Source organism: Mesoplodon bidens (genome assembly GCF_964165515.1).
Source record: "Mesoplodon bidens genome assembly, chromosome: 4".
NCBI classification, from domain to species: Eukaryota; Metazoa; Chordata; class Mammalia; order Artiodactyla; family Ziphiidae; genus Mesoplodon; species Mesoplodon bidens.
In genome coordinates, this window is record NC_138160.1 from 91955291 (window position 1) to 91977531 (window position 22241).

Below are 22241 nucleotides of genomic sequence, written 5' to 3' on the forward strand. Positions count from 1 at the left end.
ACTAGAGAAAGCCCGCACACAGCAACAAAGACCCAATGCAGCCAAAAATTAATTAATTAATTAATTAAAAATAAATAAAAATAAAATATATTAAACCTACTGTTGCTTATATGTTATTCCTATACTTTAATAAGTAAACATCAGTAGTTAAGATTCTACACTCAGAGGAAAACAATGAGGAAAGAATGCACACAAAATTGGAAAGTAAGTAATATTAGGGAATCAGGTATTTCTGGCTCTTCCCAACCCTGAGCTACATACTTCTTTGTGAAAAGAGAAACAAAATGGTACATATTAAGGTGAGTAATGCCTTTATGGCAATACCATTAAATATACCATTCTCTCAACAAGAAGAGATCAAAAGGGAAGTTTCCAACTGACGGTTAGATATATAATGAAATTCCTACAAAGACAAGGAGGATAATTGAAATGGCTTCTTGCCTGAAATCAAAGGCACTTATAAAGCATGCTGATTTCTACTAGCTAATTTATATTATCTAGAACAATAAAAAGTAAGCACTAAAATTAGTAAATCTGACAGCCAAGGTAAATGAGTAGAATCATAGCTGAGAGTCCACTGGACTGTGGGTTTCAAAATCTTCTCTGCTGAGATATTGGGTAATTCACTTAGACTCTCAATGCCTAGTCTGTGGAATGGTGGATAATAATAGCACCTACCTTTTAGGACTTTTGCAAAGATTAAATAAGTTATTATGTCTAATATAGCTAAAGCACTGATCATTGTGCAATGCAAATAGTCTAAACATCCAGATGAGAGGATACAGGCATCTTTTTAAAATTCAATGAATCCATGGTATACGTAAATTATAAGCAATATGTGCAATGGCAAAAACTTTATTTTATAGCCATTTTTATTGCTGGCAGAAATATAAAAGGCAAAAAATGGAAAACGTTCAGTAAAGGGGCTGAGAAGGAAAGGAAAGGCCACACTTTCTCTGTTTTTCCACTCCACTCTTTTTCCATCATAAACTAATATACCCATCTTTTTGTATCATATATAAATTTGAAATCCCAAAATGATTATATAAATATAAGCTCTTAAATATTGCCATAATGAACAGTTTGGGAAGTAAAGAGGAAAGAAGAAAAACATTATAATTTTACTTGTCTCTTTGCCTCCTGTTCTTCTAGCAAAGCATCAGTTCTTTGCATGTTCAATTTCTGTTATGTATTCTCTGTATCCTGCCTGGTGTCCATAAGTCTTTTACCTCCAAACATATCAGAGAAGATCTAGACCTAATTTATAAGGTCTGAAATACATATCTTCCAAAAATGCCGTGGCTGACTCATGAATATCTTCATGCTCATTTTCTAACAGTTCATAAACAAAATTAAATAAGGAAAAAATATATTTTTGCAAATAATACCATACTTAATTTCAAATGATATATATATATACATACATGTCAATTGAGATATAGACATATGTATATATTTCTTTATTCTTAAAATTATTCTTCTTGCTTTTCTTTGCAATAAAACCATTAGTTAAGTTAAATTTCTTTGACTAATAATAAATTTTGCAGCAGGCAACCTTGATCATCACAGGAAGTAGAACCATATGTTTTCTAGGACCTTATGAAACATGAGCTACATAAACATAGTTTCCCATCTTATGGCTCTAAAATGACACAGAATACTGAGAGAACAACTCATCTTCTCAAATCGGGCAACAGTTTAAGAATTATCAGTCAGCATTTTTAAATGGAAAAGTGGCATTTAGCAATCCTTAAAATAGAGAGGAGAACATTTCTCCAAAGAAGATATACAAATTGCCAACAAACACATGAATGGATGCTCAACGTCACTAATCATTAGAGAAATGCAAATCAAAACTACAATAAGGTATCACCTCACACCAGTCAGATGGCCATCATAAAAAATCTACAAACAATAAATGCTGGAGAGGGTGTGGAGAAAAGGGAACCCTCTTGCACTGTTGGTGGGAATGTAAATTGATACAGCCACTACGGAGAACAGTATGGAGGTTCCTTAAAAAACTAAAAATAGAACTACCATATGACCCAGCATTCCCACTACTGGGCATATACCCTGAGAAAACCATAATTGAAAAAGAGTCATGTACCACAATGTTCATTGCAGCTGTATTTACAATAGCCAGGACATGAAAGCAACCTAAGTGTCCATCGACAGATGAATGGATAAAGAAGATGTGGCACATATATACAATGGAATATTACTCAGCCATAAAAAGAAACAAAATTGAGTTATTTGTAGTAAGTTAGATGGACCTAGAGTCATACAGAGTGAAGTAAGTCAGAAAGAGAAAAAAAATACCGTATGCTAACACATATATATGGAATCTAAAAAAAAAAAAATGGTTCTGAAGAACCTAGGGGCAGGACAGGAATAAAGACGCAGATGTAGAGAATGGACTTGAAGACACAGGGAGGGGGAAGGGTAAGCTGGGATGAAGTGAGAGCATGGAATTCACATATATACACTGCCAAATGTAAAATAGCTAGCTAGTGGAAAGCAGCCACATAGCACAGGGAGATCAGCTCGGTGACCACCTAGAGGGGTGGGATAGGGAGTGTGGGAGGGAGATACAAAAGGGAGGAGATATGGGGACATATGTATATGTATAGCTGATTCACTTTGTTATAAAGCAGAAACTAAAACACCATTGTAAAGCAATTATACTCCACTAAAGATGTTAAAAAAAAATAGAGAGAGGAGAAAAGCTATATATACTCAGAAATAAGTGCAAACTTGATTTTTAATTAAATGTTATTTTCTTACATAGTTGGTGAAACTGTATTTTCTCAAACTATCTCCATCTGCATATCAAGCAATAATGTAATGTCCACATTTAGAGGAGATTAAAATAAGCTACCAAACGAGAATATTCTGTAATAAAACCAAATGGCCTGTTTAGCTCCTGAAACAGATATCATGTGGCTAGATGTACTACATGTAGCAATTAAAACACATTAAAATTATTTTAAAACTTACCTTTGCAAGCTTTATTTCAACTGAGTATAAGTACGTCTTTAGGAATGCATCACAACAGAGTCTATATAAAACTGATTCCGCAAAAATAATAAGGCAGGCAGATGATCGTAATCAAAGGTAGCATGGTCCAGGGAAGCATAAAGCATATTTAAAGCTTCTGAAATATTAAAAAGTATAATTTATAAATTATGCTGCTTTTCTACATACTACAATTAAGTCTTCTAATTAACTATCTGCTCAGTCACCAAGACCACATTGTGGTTTTAAAATATTCACAAAGTCTTTGACATCCCTCCCATCAAGAGGTGAAGTCTACACCCCCTTCCCCTTGAACCTGAGCAGGCCTTGTGACTGCTTTAACTAACAGAATGTGGCAGAAGTGACACTGTGTGACTTCCAAGGCTCGATCAGAAAAGGCAATACAGTTGCCCCCTCTACCTCGTTGTCAAGATACTACCTTTGTAATTCTAAGCTGCCATGTAGGACATTCAACTACTCGGAAGTCACTAAGCTGGAGAGACTACAGAGGTGGGGGAGGGTGGGGAGGGGGAAGAGGCAAGGAGAGAGAGAAATGCCCTAGGAGCTCCACCTCTTCCACCCGACACAAAATAGATCACGAGGCCACATATATAATGGTGGGGAAACAGGACAGAACTGGATGACAAAAGACAGTGCTCAATATAAGTGCTAAAGAAGAGAAAAGTAGAAGACTAGAAAATCAAAGCAGAGGAAATAAGGCCCAATGGAGCTGAACAAGGAAGAATATAGCGCTAAGGCCCTACAGAACATTGCACCTCACGTCATTACAGGCATACCTCATCTTATTCACTTTGATTTATTATGCTTTGCAGATATTGTATTTTTTACAAATTGAGAGTTTGTGACAACCCTGCGTCTAGCAAGTCTATCAGTGACACTTTTCCAACAACATTATTTTTTAATTAATGTATGTACATTTTCAGACATAATGCTATCCACATTTGATAGACTACAGTATAGTGTAAACATAACTTTTACATGCACTGTGAAACAAAAAAATTAATGTGACTCGCTTTATTACAATATTCACTTTATTATGGTAATCTGGAACCAGACTCACAATATCTCCAAGAATGTGCCTATACAAAGATTTTGAGGCGCTTTCATGAACAAAACTGAGGTTTAATTGACAAAGAAGAGCAAGGGGCTGCTGGTTGTTGGTAAGCCAAGATTGTTTACTTCAATATCATTTAAACATTTAATAGGGTCAGGTTGTGGACAGCACTGTGATGAAGTGCCATAAAGGCAAGTTAAATACAAAATCATTCTTATTCTTCCTGTTGCTTGAAAGCTCCAGATAGCACTACAAAACCCAATTTATAAGGGAAAATACTCTCTGACCTCATATGGTTAACATTCTAAAACTCATTTTAAAAGGCATACACATAAAATTTAGAATAATGTAGAAGAAACTTTATTTCCTTAAAAATAGTGTTTTTTAATGTCTTTTTTAGATTGGTTGGAGGGTGGTTTAAAAGGAGACAGAAATAAGTGATAAATGAAAAGGTAATGAGTAAAATGGCTGTTTAAAACAAGTGAAAAACAAATGGCCATTTGGTTAATGTTTTATGAGTAAGAATTATAAAACGCAGAAACGAATTTCTCTAAAGTATAGTGCCTAGTGTTATTGAAAATCACTATGAGTAAGAATTATAAAACGCAGAAACGAATTTCTCTAAAGTATAGTGCCTAGTGTTATTGAAAATCACTAAATGACATTTTATATTACTTTTTAATTAGTTACTAATTTTAGAAAAAAGCAATAAAGACTGTGCTGAGCAAAAGTTTTTAAAACAATCTCATAATTAAAAAGTTGAGGGCTTCCCTGGTGGCGCAGTGGTTGAGAGTCCGCCTGCCGATGCAGGGGACACGGGTTCGTGCCCCGGTCTGGGAAGATCCCACATGCCGCAGAGCGGCTAGGCCCGTGAGCCATGGCTGCTGGGCCTGCGCATCCGGAGCCTGTGCTCTGCAAGGGGAGAGGCCACAACAGTGAGAGGCCCGCCTACCGCAAAAAAAAAAAAAAAAAAAAAGTTGAGCAGCCAAATTCATAAATTCAAAATTACAAAAGGACCTTTCATAATGAAACATTATCAGGTATTTCAATAGAGAAAGGTAGATTTTCCTTGGCTCCTGCACAATTTCTAAATATTAAAGTTGTCAAATTATGCCTTCACTGCTAATCTAGAAAACACTTATGGTAACTAAGAAGAGCTTAGTTAGAGGACATACCATCTTGGATTTCTCCTTTGCACTGAGCCAGATATACTACTTCAGTCCATGTCATAGGAAGATGCACATGCCTCCTAGTACCTAAGGTTTTGAGACCCAATTTCCTCTGTTATGGGGAAGATAAAAGAGGCAAACAAAAATGTACAGCTTTTAAATTTAATATATATTTATTTTTATTATCTATATTTTATTTATTCTATTATTTTATTATTTATAATGTATTAATATTTTACTTCTTTTTATTGAATATAGTTGATTTACAGTACTGTTTTAGTTTCAGGTGTACAGCAAAGTGATTCAGTTATACATATACATCAATAAATATATATTCTTTTTCAGATTCTTTTCCATTATAGGTTATAACACGACAGTGAATATAGTTTCCTGTGCTATACAGTAAGTCCTTGTTGTTTATCTATTTTATATATAGTAGTGTGTATCTGTTAATCCCATACTCCTAATTTATCCCTCCCTGGCACTTTTCCCTTTGGTAATCATAAGTTTGTTTTCTATGTCTGTGTGTCTGATTCTGTTTTGTAAATAAGTTAATTTGTATTATTTTTTTAGATTCCACATGTAAGTGATATCATATGATATTTGTTTTTCTCTGTCTGACTTACTTCATCTAGTATGATAATCTGCAGATCCATCCATATTGCTGCAAATAGCAATACTTCATTCTTTTTTATGGATGAGTAATATTCATATATATATATATATATATATATCTCACATCTTCTTTATCCATTCACCTGTCAGTGGACACTTAGGTTGCTTCCATGTTTTGGCTATTGTAAATAGTGCTGCTATGAACATTGGGGTGCATGTATCTTTTTGCATTAGACTTTTCATCTTTTCCAGATATATGCCCAGGAGTGGAATTGCTGGATCATATGGTAACTCTATTTTAAGTTTTTTAAGGAACCTCCATACTGTTTTCCATAGTGGCTGCACCAATTTACATTCCCACCAACAATGTAGGAGGATTCATTTTCCTCCATGCCCTCTCCAGCATCTATTATTTGTAGACTTTTTGATAATGGTCATTCTGATCAGTGTGAGGTGATACCTCACTATGGTATGGATTTGCATTTCTCTAACAATTAGTGATGTTGAGCATCTTTTCATGTGCCTGTTGGCTATCTGTATATCTTCTTTGGAGAAACATCTAGTTAGGTCTTTTGCCCATTTTTTGATTGGGTTGTCTGGGGTTTCTTTGATATTGAGCTGTATGAGCTGTTTTGTATATTTTGGAAACTAAGCCCTTGTCAGTTGCATCACTTGCAAATACTTTCTCCCAGTCCACAAGTTATCTTTTCATTTTGTGTATGGTTTGCTTTGCTGTGCAAAAGCTTATAAGTTTGATTAGGTCCCATTTGTTTATTTTTGCTTTTATTTCTATTGCCTTGGGAGACTAACCTAACAAAATACTGGTATAATTTATGTCAGAGAATGTTTTGCCAATGTTCTCTCTTAGGAGCTTTATGGTGTCATGTCTTATATTTAAGTCTTTAAGTCATTTTGAGTTTATATTTGTTTATGGTGTGAGGGTAACTTCATTGATTTACATGTGGCTGTACAGTTTTCCCAATACCACTTGTTGAAGAGACTGCCCATTGTATATTTTTGCCGCCTTCATTGAAGATTAATTGACTCTAGGTGTGTGGATTTACTTCTGGGCTCTCTATTCTGTTCCACTGATCCATATGTCTGTTGTGCCAATACCACACTGTTTTTGATTACTGTAGCTTTGTAGTGTTATCTGATGTCTGAGAGGGTTATGCCTCCAGCTTTGTTCTTTTTCCTCAGGATTGCTTTGGAAATTCTGGGTCTTTTGTGGTTCCATGTAAATTCCAGGATTCTTAGTTCTAGCTCTGTGAAGAATCTCATGGGTAATTTGATAGGGATAGCATTAATTCTGTAGATTGCTTTGGGCAGTATGGCCATTTTAACAATATTAATTCTTCCAATCCAAAGCATTGGATATCTTTCCATTTCTTTGAATCATCTTCAATTTCCTTTATCAATGTTTTATAGTTCTCAGCATGTAAGTCTTTCACCTCCTAGGTCAGGTTTATTCCTAGGTATTTTTTTTGACATGAGGTTAAATGGGATTTTTTTTTTTTACTTTCTCTTTCTGATATTTCCTTGTTACTGTAAAGAAATGGAACAGATTTCTGTATGTTAATCTTGTATCCTGCTACCTTGCTGAATTCATTTATCAGTTCTAATAGTTTTTGTGTGGCGTCTTTAGGGTTTTCTATATAGAGTATCATATCATCTTCATACAGTGACAATTTTATCTCTTCCTTTCCAATTTGGATACCTTTTTTTCTTGTCTGGTTGCTGTGCCTAGGACTTCCAACACTATGTTAAATAGAATTGGTAAGAGTGGGCATCCTTGTTTTGTTCCAGAATTTAGCAAGAAGGCTTTCAGCTTTTCACCAATAAGTATTATGTTGACTGTGGGTTTGTCATAAGTGGCTTTTTATTATGTTGAGATAAGCTCCCTCTATACCCACTTTGGTGAGAGTTTTTATCAGAAATGGATGTTGAATTTTATCAAATGCTTTTCTGCAATGACCATGTTGTTGTTTCATCTTTTCTTTTGTTGATGTGGTTTAAAACATTGATTGATTTGCATATGTTGAACCATCCTTGTGACCATGGGATGACTCCAACTTGATCATAGTGTACAATCCTTTTATGTGTTGCTGGATTCAGTTTGCTAATATTTTGCTGAGGATTTTTGCATCTATATTCAAAGATATTGGCCTGTGATTTTCTTCTTTTTTTTTGGTAGTGTCTTTGTCTGGTTTTGGCATCAGGGTGATGGTGGCTTCAGAGAATGACTTTGGGAATGCTCCCTCCTCTTCAGTTTTTTGGAAGAGTTTGAGAAGGATAGGTATAAGTTTTTCTTTGTAGGTTTGGCAGAATTCCCCAGTGAAGCCTTCTACTCCTGGACTTTTGTTTGCAGGGAGTTTTTTATTACATATTTCAGGGTCTAGTGATCAGTTGCTTCAAATTATGTTTCTTCCTGACTCAGTTTTAGTAGGCTGTATGTTTCTAGAAACTTGTCCATTTCTTCTAGGTAGTCCATTTTGTTGGCATATAACTGTTCATAGTATTTTCTTGTGAATTTTTTGTATTTCTGTGGTATCAGTTGTTATTTCTCCTCTTTCATTTCTCAATTTGTTTATTTGGGTCCTCTCTCTTTCTTCTTGGTGAGTCTGGCTAAAGGTTTGTTGATTTTGTTTACCCTTTCAAAAGCCCAGCTCTTTGTTTTATTGATCTATCTATATATTTATTTAGATATATATATGATTGATATATTATTATTTATATTTTATTATTAATTCTATTATTTGAATTTTATTTATTACTATTTTATCATTTATTTTCATTTTTATTTATTCACCTATTTATTTGTATTATCCCTTTATTCTGAAAGTCATTCTATGAGGCTGATGCTCTTAAAGCTGTATATTTTTGCGTTTATTATATTTATTTTTTGACATTTTATGTAAACTGTATTAGTGTTAAAATATAGAGAATGTTAATATTCTGAGTAATATCAGTGTCTGCTGAAAATAATTTTCACTCTTTCTTTCTAGGGATTACTTCTGTCTCATTTCCTCACCAAGAGAATGCATCTCTGATTTTAAAAGGGTAACTATATTGAAAAATATAGCTTGATGCAAATTTTCTGGAGAACTCCGGCTACTTCACTGTGGATGGACTGAAGTGAGTGAACATAAAAGAGATATGAAGATTTCCCCCCTTATATTAATGTGACCATTCCTGGGGCTGCCCCAGTTGGCCAACTGAAGAGAAACTCACTGATGAATGTACCTGCTGGCAACTATCTTCATGCAAAGCTAATAAAGTATATTCTTTTTTCTAATCAACTTTTTTCATGGATTTTTAAAAAAATTTTAAATATATGGTCAGTCATGAGCCAAAATGCTGGGAAATAACAGCCACAAAAAAGAGTTGGCTTAATTTATGCTTCAGTTTTGTGCAGCTTTTATTTCACCAGTTATCTAGTGTTAAAGCAAAATCATATGTATATTATATCTCTGCCAAAACTTAAACTGGATCTAATGAAGAAAAGGTAAAACAGGACTTATTTTAATTTCTGTTCTGTTTTTATATGTGTTTGAAATTTTGTGAATTAATGACATATTCTTAAAGAATGTATTTTCTACAAGTTAGGTGAATAGTTTGTTACAGAGAAAGAACAGAGTACTCTGTGCATGTCTAGTGAATGTTTAGGAGACCCTTCTTTCCTCTTTAGGAAACATCATATATCAGTTAACATTTTTTTAGTAAAAAGTGTAATTTTCATAAACAAAAATTTATTTACCAGCTGTTGATATTTTGCTGTGGGCTCTCGGATTAGTGCCAACAACTATATTCTCCAATAATTTATGAAGAATCTTCATCCAAAAAGCCATTTGACATTGAATAATTTGGTCATAAGTTTTAACTTTAATTTGCATTAGTATTTTTAACTATGTCTACTTATGATTAAAGAAAGGTGTATTCTTATCTTTTTCTTTCAATATTTTAGAACATGTAATTATCCACCAACTGGAAGAGAAAGTTCACATACTTAGTAATCAATAGTGTGCCATTACCTTACATTTGATAAGGTTTTTTCTAGCTATGTCCAACAGTTCTTCCTCCTCTTTTGGATTTTTTGTTTGGTTGGGTCTCAAGATGAATTCTTTTGTGATTGAAAATGGTGGCCTAAACCAAAAAAGAAAAAAAAATCAATAATTATAGCTATCACTTCCAAATTTTAATTAATCAAACATCCAGTGGCTAAGTGTATCTATTTTCTGAAAAAGCACTTTACCTTAATGAGAAAGTTTCACACACACAAAAATCAGTAAAAATATTTATGTATATATGTGTGTGTGTGTGTGTGTGTGTGTATATATATATGTCTCCTAGATTGATCTTATCATACTCTTGGATTGAGAAATATAATTCTCATGATATTGAAGAACTTTGTAGCCTTTGAAAAAAATCCAGCATAGCTTCATTATGTGGAAGACTGATTTAACTCCTCACGTATTTCAGTGTTGGTTCAATTTAAGCTCCGTGCAAGTGGAATCAGTCGAACTGTGTCTGAAGTAAAGTAGGCAGGACAGAAAAGATGTATGTAGTAAGGTCAGAGAGGTGACAAGGAGCCATACTAACTTTGGATGAGATGGGAATCTATTGCAGGGTTTTGATAAGATGAGTGGCATAATTCAACTTATATTTTAACAAGATCATTCTGATGTTGTGTTGAGAGCTGGAGTGTGGGGAGGTAGCAAGGGAGAGAGCACATATACACTTAGCTGAGAGGTAATTTGGCTTGGATCAGAATTATAGCAAAGTAATTAAAGTGAAGAGTTTGGATAATGGATATATTTTGACATTAGCTCCAACCAGACTGCCCAATGAATTAGAAATAGGCATGAGAGGGAAGAAAAAGAAAAAAAGGAGTCATGATTGAACTGAGTAATGGAAAGGAAAGGATACAACTGCTGTTTACCAAGATGGGAAAGGTTGCTAGAGGAGCAGATTTGAGGTGAGGGTAGAGAATAAGTTCCGTATTGGACATGTTATGTTTGAGATGACCACGGCCATCCAAATGGAGATGCAGAGTAAGAAGTTAGATATGAGTCTGAATTTGGGGGAAAGGTTCAGGCTAAATATATCAATTTTTGAGTCATTAGCACACATATGGCATTTAAAGTCTTGTGAATGGAAAGGATTCCATGGGCAAAGTGTAGAGAGGGTAGACAAGTATTTCAAAGAGAAGTGAGAAAAGTTGAGGCTGTATGCAAGAGAATGAGTAAAGTGATTATAATGATGTATCATGGCATTTAAAATGGCATGGAATCAAAAGTGATATCAGAGGAATAGAAAATGGGTAGTAGAGTCAATGAGTTGTTTATGTGATAAAATAATTGTTGGAGTCATACGATTAAAAGGAGTGATCTGAGAAAATAAAACATCTTTCAACAACTTACTGTATTTATAATTTACTGAATTAGTTGCTCTGTGGCATATAGGAAAAAAACATGAATAAAAATCAAATTTTGCCTCTGAGTGACTCATAGTCCAATTGGGAAGCCAGATGTATGTAAAAGTAATCACAGTGCCACATGATCACAGGATAAGCAGAGATAAAACCATGATGCTCTGTAAACTAGAGCCAAATAGATATCCCAGTGAAGAACAATTAATGAAATGACCAGCTCTTTAACTGCCACCCTAAAGTAGGCATTTATTCAGTCATTCAATCAGTAAGCATTTATTGACTATCTCTATGTATCAGGTGCTACTAACCTTGGAACTGGGCTACAATGGTGAAGCCAACAAACAACCTTGCCCTCAAGCAGCGTATAGCAGAAGAGTTGAGGTGTTAGAACTCACAAAGTCTGCTAGAATTGGGCATTTGAAATGAATAACTTCATTCTTGACTACCTGCTATCTTGCTTTTGGAGATATGAGGTTAGATGTATATGGTAAAGATTGGCTGAAAACTCTTCTCAAGAGTCATCTGGGATGACATATCTTTGATGGACATGGACCTACTCTTCGCGAGGTGTCCAAAATAGCTTCAGTCTTCCCATTTGTACAGAGTATTATGGGAATAAGATAGTCCCTTTATCCATTTAAATTTTTCTAATTTTCGTTAGAAATTAGATTCTTTAAACGTATTAACATAACAGTGCTGTTTACAACAAACCAAACATTCAGGGATGCATCCCAACACTACCATCTCCAATTCTACCCATTAGAAATAGCCAAGATTAATGGGTCAGTGTGTATCCTTCATATCTTTCTCAATACTCACAAATATAAATCAACCTATGTGTACTGTTTTTAGTAAATAGAACCATGTATGCAACACTGTAGCATGCTTTCTTCATTAAATTTATCAGACATTAAAGTTCAACTGATCCTAGGGCTTCCCTGGTGGCGCAGTGGTTGAGAGTCCGCCTGCCGATGCAGGGGACACGGGTTCGTGCCCCGGTCTGGGAAGATCCCACATGCCGCAGAGCGGCTAGGCCCGTGAGCCATGGCTGCTGAGCCTGCGCATCCGGAGCCTGTGCTCTGCAAGGGGAGAGGCCACAACAGTGAGAGGCCCGCCTACCGCAAAAAAAAAAAAAAAAAAAAAAGTTCAACTGATCCTAACATGCAGTAGTATGGATGTACCCAACAAATGCAACAATGTCTTTATTGACTGACACTTCCCATCACTTCCAGTATAATTTTGGCCATGCTAACTGATGCTGTAATTTTTTAAAATCCTTGTACATAGGCCTGATATTTAGTAGGTGCACACTATTCTGATTTATCAATCTCCACACTATATCAATAGTTAAATATTTTGATTACCACCTCTGCTTGTAAATATATCTATATAAAGACATCCTAAGAGAATTAGAAGGCAAACCTTCAAAGGAAAGAACATATTTTCAACACATCCAACTGACAAAGGGCTCATATCCATAATATAACCAGAATGTATGAAGAACTCCCAAACAATAGAAACATAGAGAAGAGGCTTAAACAGGTAATTGACAAAAGAAGAAATCCATGTGGCCAATAACTATGTGAAACAATGATTAACATCATAAATAGGGAAACTCAAATTAAAACCATCTCGTTTAAGCAGATTTCCCTACCACCGACCACAGAAACCCCTCCAAACACACAAAGACACAGCGCCCCACACACACACACACAAATACACACACTATACACACTCCAAACACACAAATACATACACTATATCCAAGGGAAAATGGATATAGAGAAAAATGCATTTGTATCATTTTATTTTTAAAGTAAAGTAAAGCCTCAGGGTAAAAATAATATCTAATAAAATTTCTATGCTTAGAATATATTTTATAAATAATTTTAGTTTTGCCAATTCTCTTTCAGTATGGTTGAGGCCTGTAGTGAATCATTAAAAATATGGAAAGCTAATGCTTTCCAGCTTCCTGTACAGAGATTGAGTACCTTAACTGGACTCCCTCAGCTCATGTCAATAAATATTTAACAGGAAATAAATATAGCTTTTTAAACTATTTCTTGCCCATCACAAATAGGGGTTATACAAATTAATACTTATTTAATGATAAATACAACCCATGATAAGAAGCAAAAGGAAACTTGAAAAAGTAAATATAGGCATGTGAAAGGAAAATATATCTTAACTTCACACATTCTAATTTCTTTAAACTATCAAAGGATTTCACAAAGATAAATGTAATCTACTGTAAGTATATAAGTGCAGTCCTGTGGAAAGGTAATGAATTAAGGTCATCATGCCAATTTCATATAAGGGAAATATACTAAAGTCTTCTGACTGCACGGATATCAATCCAAATGACTTTATGTTATCTGTGAATTCAGAACTTTTTTTTAGCTGACAATTCATTTGTTCAATAAACATTTAATGGGCCTCCCTGGTGGCGCAGTGGTTGAGAGTCCGCCTGCCGATGCAGGGGATACGGGTTCGTGCCCCGGTCTGGGAGGATCCCATATGCCGCGGAGCGGCTGGGCCCGTGAGCCATGGCCGCTGGGCCTGCGCATCCGGAGCCTGTGCTCCGCAACGGGAGAGGCCACAACAGTGAGAGGCCCGCATACCGCAAAAAGAAAAAAAAAATAAAATAAAATAAAAAAATAAATAAAAAAAATAAAAAATAAACATTTAATGAAAGCCTCCCACATACAAGATATTTCACTAGATATAATGAGGGCTAAGAGAGGAATCAGGCCTGGCCTCAGTAAATTCACATTCTAGGAGGGAAGTGAGACAAATCACAAATGATGTAACATAAAGGAGACACACTGAAGGAAAAAAAAAAGGAAATAAAATCCTGTGGCGAGTTCAGAAGGTCATGATTCCAACACTTCCTGATGCTATAATCTTTGCTTAATCATTTACTCTGTGTGAGCTATAATTTTCCATCTGTGGAAATGAGGGCAAAATTTGCAGAATTTTGAAAAACAATGAACTGGAACACGTTGTCTAGTTCCTTACATAGATTCAGCACTGGATAACTATTAGTTATAAGAATTACTGTTTTTGGTTAAAGATTCAAAAAAGCTTCATTGCAGAAGTGGCACTTGAGCTGTACCTTGATATGAAGATAGGAACTACAATGTGACAGAATGGCAGTTATCCTTTCAAAATCTTTTCTCTGTTTCTTCCTGGTCACATGATCACGCAGCTAGTGCCTATATTTCCCAGTCTTTCTGGCAGGTTGTGAGGAGATACAATATATGCAAATTTCAGGTCACCTTTAACTTAAAGACAGGCCACTTTCCCTAGAATAAAACTTTTCTTCCTCCCAGTTGACTGGAATACAAAAATGGTGCTGAATTGGCTTTGATTAGGCAGATCAGTACAACTATGAGATAATGAGGGTTGTGAGTTTCTCACTGACCGCAAAAGCAGAGCTATCCTGTCAGCCTACACCCACTGGATTCATATGTCAGATAAATACACTTCTATCTTACTTAAGCCTCTGAAATTAAGACCTCTTTTTATAGTCAGTTCAAATTTACCCTAACACAAGTAGAAACAAAGAAAAAAAACAGTCTTAATGTAGCATAGAGACAGAATGCTTAAAATCAAGATAGGAAATGAAGATGGAAATGTTAGGTTGAGACACATACAAATGGCATTGAATGGTAGTCTGTGGTAGACTTAAAGCTACCTACATCAGTATCTATTCTCCTCCCTTTCTTACTAAAATATTCTTTCTTGCAGTTAGGTATGCACAGATGTCTAAGGTTTCAGCCAATAAAACATAAGTAAATTCAGAGAGCTCTGGAAGTCTCCTGAAAAAGTGTATAAACCCTTCTTCTATCCTTCCTCTATTCTGCTGCATGTAGCACAACTGTGATGTCTGGATTTTCAGCAGCCAGGATAGAACATGAAATGCCCTCGAGAGTAAGTCATGTGTAGCAGACCAGCTAGTTAAAAGGAATCTAAATCCTGGATCACCATACCAGCTCTGGACTGACTATATTCAGAGAAATAAACTATTTTTAAGTATCATTGCTATTTTAGATTCTCTTAGTTGCAGTGGCCACCAATTCTATATTACACATAGACTTTTGAGTTTTATTTGATAAATAAGAGAATTATTCAGCAGAAGAGTGATGAGATTACAGCTGTGCTTCAGGATGACTAAACTTAAAGTCCGATGTTGAATGGTTTGGAGTGAGGAGTGACTACTGATAAAAAGTTGGACAATTATTTGAACAATTTAGGTAAGTAATAAAGGTCTGAACTACAGTTTGGGCAATAATAATGACAAAAAGTAAATGAATGTGAGAGATTAGCTGGAAGTTAAATCAATAGGGCTCGATGACTACCAAGATGTGAGAAAAGAAATTGTGAGGGTGGACATAGAGATAATCTTATGGTTTTGAGCCAACATGATTAGTAGTAGAGAGTTGGCATCAAGACAATTAGATGGAAAAATCTGGGCAGATGATCTGTGCCATTCTGGATGTACTGACTGTGATTTACCTGTGAGACAACCAGGTGGAGAGATCTATAATCTAAGTGAACTTGTGAGGCAGACATTAAGTGGATAAGATCTGGAAATAAAGACTTAAGATTCACCTACATACTCAAAGCTATGAAATCTCAAGAGGAAGAGTACTGAGAAAAAAGAATCAAGGGAGATCTTTGGACAAATCCTACAGGTAGGAGGCAAGAGGAAAAGAATGGTAAATATGATAGGCGATTCAGGGAAATACAACAATGGAATTCAAATATTTGTACAATTTGGGGTGTAAACTCTTTCTCTGAGAATTGTTCATCACTCATAGTCCCTGCTGGGCCAGTGGGTCTAACTTCGACATTAGCACCATTTGGCTCCATCCTCCCCTACCTTGGCCATAGCTGACAGGGTCACAATAGACATCTGGCTCACCCTAGGCCAATCCAATCTTCTCTTCAGGGATTTTAAATAATAAGCTAATAATTCTAATTAGTTGATGTCAGAGTTGATAGTTTATGTGGAGTCAAGAGGTGGCTTTCGTTGAAATGTTGTTCAAGACAACAAAATACCCTAAAGCACAGAGCTTTAGAAAAAGATATGTTAGTATTCTGTCATGTTTTTCATGATATGCCTTTGTCTGCATTATATCTTGTTTGCTTTTCCTTTGCAATTTTTCCTCTGATCCCACTTAATGAATATAGAACATGCTCACTGTTTATTCCATATATTTTGGAACCATTTAACTAGATAATAAGGGTACTGCATAGGTAGGGATTGCTCTATTTGTTGGCTGTCGGAAAAATGGAGAATATTTTACGTATTAATTTATAAGTGTGATTTACAGATGATGGTCTTTCAGCATGTATTATGCAATACAACTGTCACGTACTACTAGTTAATGTTATATGCCTCTTCTTTATGGGTATGTAGTTTTATAGCAATATGTTCACCATCGTAGCCCTGATCCATGTTTGTTGGATGATTTACTGATGTACAGCCAGAGTTTGTAGTCTAGTATAGATACAGACTATACCTGTTGATCATTTTATCTCCATTGTCTCTTAGAGACACTGAATGAATAAATGAGACCTGGTTATACCTTCCACTCTCAAGTTCCACAAGACAGTCCTACATCCTTCCATTACATTTTTCTTTTGCTTCAGTTAAGCTGAATGTGTGCCTGTTCCATGCAAACAAACAATCCTAGACTGAGATACCAAGCAAGAATAGATTGAAGATGCAGACCATGATCAAAAATGTACATCTTGCAGAGATAAAAACTAAGGACAGTGAAAATCTCATTAGAGTTAATGTTTAGGAAGTCAGTAGAGATCATTAAGAGAGTACTTTTACTAGATAAATAAAAACAGAAACCAGATTTGATAGTGCTAATAAATAGATGAATTAAAAACTTAATCTGGCTATACCTTTGGTAAATTTGGTATTATGGGAAGGTGAAAAAATGGAACTGAAACAGATAGAAATTTTGAATAACAACTAACTTGGCTGGTACTTCCTAAAAACCAAAAGTACCAGCACAATTAGAGAACAGTCTAGCCCTTTCAGGTATGTATATGATACAACTGAATGTGTAAGGAATTCAGGAACAGATTTATTAACCTGAAAGGCATAAAGAGTTGGTGGGAATTTCCTGGCAGTCCAGTGGTTAGGGCTCTGCACTTCCACTTCAGGGGACATGGGTTCAATCCCTGGTGGGGGAATTAAGATCACACATGCCGCTCAGTGCGGTCAAAAAAAAAAAAAAAGAGTCAGTGATAATGGCCATATATATAAATTTACTCTATAAATGCCTCCCCTAAATTTATCATCTGTGATACACTGATCTTGGGTATGGGCTTTTGAAGTCAGACACTGAAAATATATTTTGTCGTTCCTGATACCTGTGTAATTGATTACAGCATTTTCATATTGTGGATATCCAACAGGCTTTATGGTATGAGGCCAGAAATTGCCACTCAGATTCACTTCTGAAAACATCATATCTATGGTTTGATATATTCTTTTATTAGGTCCTTGTTTTTCTTTAGATCTTAAATTTTGATTCAGTCTTAGCAAATGGAATACTGTCTTAAGCCCTGAAAACGCAAACTCTCCTTCTTGGTAGTTGCGAATAAAGAGAACTCTAAACAGATAAGGGGCAAGGGGGCTGTTAATAGAGACTGAATTTTGAACAGAAAACCAGTTGGAAGAAACTGAAGGCTAAAAAAAATATTTACAAGAATAAAAACGTAGTCCCTTTCCTAATGAATGTTCTTCTATTTGCAACCATTCTATTCTGCATTTAACAGTCAGTGGTCCTTTCAAGGTGGTCTGTAAGAAACAACTAGACTTCTAAAGTTTAATGTCATCTCTTTTTAAATGTAATTATTAATACCAGAAAGGACTGACTGGTTGGCATGGGTAACAGTGCCCAAGGTGACATATTTAACTACTAAAGATAGATAACCTCTGCCTGCATTCTTTTGCTTAGAGAAGAATTTCGAACTTTGTCTCTTCAAAGAGAAGTTGAAAATGGGTTCATCTTCCTCTAATTCCACAAAGAATGGTTTGATGAAATCAAGGACACTCCTTCTTGGGGAAGATCTCACCAAAATTGTAAGGGTAGCAGTATCTCCAAGAAGGAAATGGAGTAGAACCTGGCAGCACTTGTTCGCCTTCTGTAACTTGGGTGTCTGCCAGAGAACCCTAAGAATCAGCTGGCTCAGGTGGAGATAGAGATGTTAGGAAGTGGGGTCAGCAAGTCTGAGTGAACACAGCAGGGTCAGTGGAGGAATATTAATAAGAAAAACAATAATTTCAGTACTGTACATGAGCAAGGGAATAATCATCCTTTCACTATGTTTTGGAACAATCCCCTAGGATGTGGGCCATTGTAGCCAACCCTTCCCTACTCATCCAACTGGATCAAGGCTTAAAAACAAATTAATTCTTAGTCAGTTGCATAGTAAATGAGTCATCTGGCAACAGAATAAAGCTGATGTGATAACCAAAGCTATGGAGCACTGCTTGGAGGCTTCATTCTAGAAGATTCACCTCAAAAAACACCCAGAAACATTTATTTCAAGGGTGAGGAAACCAGTTTAACTGCTATTAGAAGGACAAGATTATGATAAATTAATCAAGATAGACCTTCATTTCTCTTTCATGCGGAAGACCAAGATAAGCAATCCAGGCTTGATATGGCAGTTCCAGGATATTGGTATCTGACATTTTATACCTGGTTACTCTGCTATTCTCAACTTTCATTTCATGGTCTAAGATGTCTGCTCCAGCTGCTGCAATCACATCCTCATTCCAACTAAAAGGAAGAGACACGGAGAGGAACAGGAAAACATACTACTCCTTTTAAAAGGGCACAAAATGCCAGTGGTACATATCACTTCTGCTAATACATCATTGGCCAGGATTATACCCATGACCACATCTAGAAGCAACAGAAGCTGAGAACTGTATTCTTTAATGGTTGCTCATGTGTCCAAATACAACTTCTATTAATACAAAAGGAGAAAATTGGTATGGGAGAAGGGACAATTAGCAGTCTTTGCATTGGTGATCATAGTTTATCATAAATAGACTGAAATACTAGCACAAATTGCCACTCATTAAGTACTGACTGATAGTTCCTCAGATCATCATCATTGGTGCTCTATGGGACTAACTTTCAATGATATCCTTTTTGAAACAAATGGCAGGCCATGGAGGAAAGACTCATTTCATTAGAGCATCACTTTTTTGTGATCCTGACAACATCAGCTTTCTATGAGGATAAAGGGGGTAATGGACAACATTTGGGATATGATGTGCCTCCTTCCATAGCTAATGAAAAGTTTAGTGCTTTGGTGAATGTGTTGGGGGTGCAGCATGGTGAGAAGCAGACTTGAAAACATCCCAGATCTAAAGAGTTTTTAAAACATAAAAGGATAATTGTAGGAAAACATGTTTCCCAGGACAATGGAAGACTAAAGACTGAATAACTATTATAGAACACTTGGGCAATGACTCTACTTTTTCCTCTAGATTAAGCTATGAATAACTGACACTGAGTTGAGTTTAGAGGTAAGAAAAATCTGATGTCTGAAAACATTCCCCCAAATGAAGACCTTCATGATTAGTGGCTGCACTGGACATAAACATTGTGCAGAGTCTCAGACTGACTTGATGCCTGCATAACCTTCATGCCCCCAAACACTGAGCTGCCCCTCCCCTTGCACATTTGGAGTAGCAAGGGCTGGGTGACACAACTTGGAAGTATGGATGAGTGAGCACCTCTGGGGTGAATCTTGACCAAGGAAAATGCTGGACAGGAGGGAGCAGAGGAGATCAATACCCCTCCTTGAGTCTCCATTTTATGGTCCATTTTGAGAGTTTTTTCTTGAAATCTGTCTTGATAAATTCCAAATGTCAAGTATAGAAAAGGCTCTGCTGTGTCTCTTTAAGGCAAGTTGTGATTTAGTGATCAGGGTGGTAATACATCAAGCCTTTTTGCCTCATTTTCCTTTTTTTTTTTTCCAGCTTCACTGAATTGAATTTGTATACCACAAATCTAGTATTAACATATTAATCCTCTTCTCATATCCTGCCACTTACAGATTTGAGCCAAGACAGTGGTGTACGCACAAGTATAAGAGGACTGTGGTTTCTAAGATCTTGCAAGATCCTACTTACTTTATACAGATAATCTCATAAGTAGCTGCTGATATCGCATTTGGGGCAGTTCATCCTAAAGGAAATTACACTGCAATATATACTGAATGTGTTCATGCTCGTTATGGCCTCCCAGCTCCTAAATTACCATATTTTTGGCTAAATCATTTGTAGCCAACCCAAATGCTACAAGTACAGATGTCCTAGGTTAAAATTAACAGACTTAATTACAAGGTCTCAACCATTAGAATTTCACTTAAAAGATTATAGTAATTCAGATAATTGAAAAAGACTACAGATCACAGATCAAATAAACAAATGACAAGAATATAAATATGAGTGTAGAAAAGTTTCTTCCTGCTTCTGACAGCACAAATTTAGAGCCCACACTATAGAGCTATATGGTATTATAAATGTATATATATATCAAAATCATTATATACATATATACTATAAATATATAATATTTTAAATATTTAGAGCACATTTGTAGAGTACATTTTACTAAATACAAAAGTCAAAAACATTAATAAAACGGAAAAATTTCAGGCTTTGACATTTCAGGAAGCTTTGAAGACTACAGTATCCAGATTAAAAAAAAAAAAAAAAAAACCCTCAAGAGCAGCTTCTGTGAGAAAGATATAAAATAACCTTTGGTCCAGAAATGGGTGGACTTCAGTACCTCACTTGAAGGATTTACATGGAGCCCTACATGCGTCTCCAACAGAACCCACACTAAGCCTGCAAAGCTCTTGTTTCTAAGAAGAATAAGTGAAGCAAATACAGTACAAGGTCTATGACAATTCAGGCAACACATTAAAAAACCAAACATAATGTCTTTTCATGCAAGATATCAAGATCTCCGCTTCATCTCAAACAGCTGATGCCAGGGGCAGAATCTGGTTTACCTTGATACAAGAGGCCACTGATACAAAACAAAGCGTGTTTTCTAAATGACTGCACAGTAAGAAAAAAAAATCCAGGATTTTCAAGTTGGGGAAAAGTTATAGGAGACTCCCTCCACATTGACTAAATATCCGAGGTAAGAGCAATCAGAACTAATCGCTATCCCTTCTCCCAACCTCAGGGAGCTGTAGAAAAGGCCGCCTTGCTGCTCCACAGAGAAGGAAAGAGAAAGAAAAAATACACACACACACACACACACACACATATATATATATATATATCTGAGAAGATTAGTCTCAACATAGATTTATACCCCATTCACTGGATCAACACAAATTATAAAACCATCATACTTATTTCCACAATATGCTAAAAGTATGTACAGGCAACCAGAAACTATAAGTCTACATAGAAGATTTGAAGAAAAGTAAATGAATTGCTAGAAATGTAAGATATAGTTTTTAAAATTCAATGTATAAATTGGTAACAAGAGAGAGTTAGTCATGGGAAAAGAGCACATATCAGAATAAATTATTTAAAATACAGTAGAGATGAAAATATAGAAAATGGAGACAAAATAAAAGATATGAAATATAAAATGAGATCGTCTAATATACATTCAATCAACAGTCTCAGAAGAAAAGAGAGAATGGGTTGTCAAGGTAATATCTAAAGGAACAATATCTGATATTTTTTCAGGAATGACAAGAGACACAGTCCACAGATACAAAAGGTGCAAGAAATCCAAGTAGAATATTTTTAAAAATACATTCTAACACAACATAGTAAAATTGCAGAATACAAGAGAATAAGAAATTTTTTAAAGCACCCAAAGTTGAGGAAAACAGATTAAACTTTAAAGAAATAGCA

At 35.6% G+C, this 22241-nt stretch overlaps 1 protein-coding gene across 1 annotated transcript in view; it reads right to left on the reverse strand.

The window, feature by feature from the left end:
* TMEM232 (transmembrane protein 232) overlaps positions 1-22241 on the reverse strand; it is a gene marked incomplete at its 5' end in the record, with an annotated part of 246626 nt that overhangs the window by 218821 nt on the left and 5564 nt on the right. The window contains 4 exon segments of the mRNA XM_081230450.1: positions 2998-3080; positions 3083-3154; positions 5266-5371; positions 9906-10017. Of these exon segments, the coding sequence (XP_081086576.1) occupies positions 2998-3080; positions 3083-3154; positions 5266-5371; positions 9906-10017 (373 nt within the window).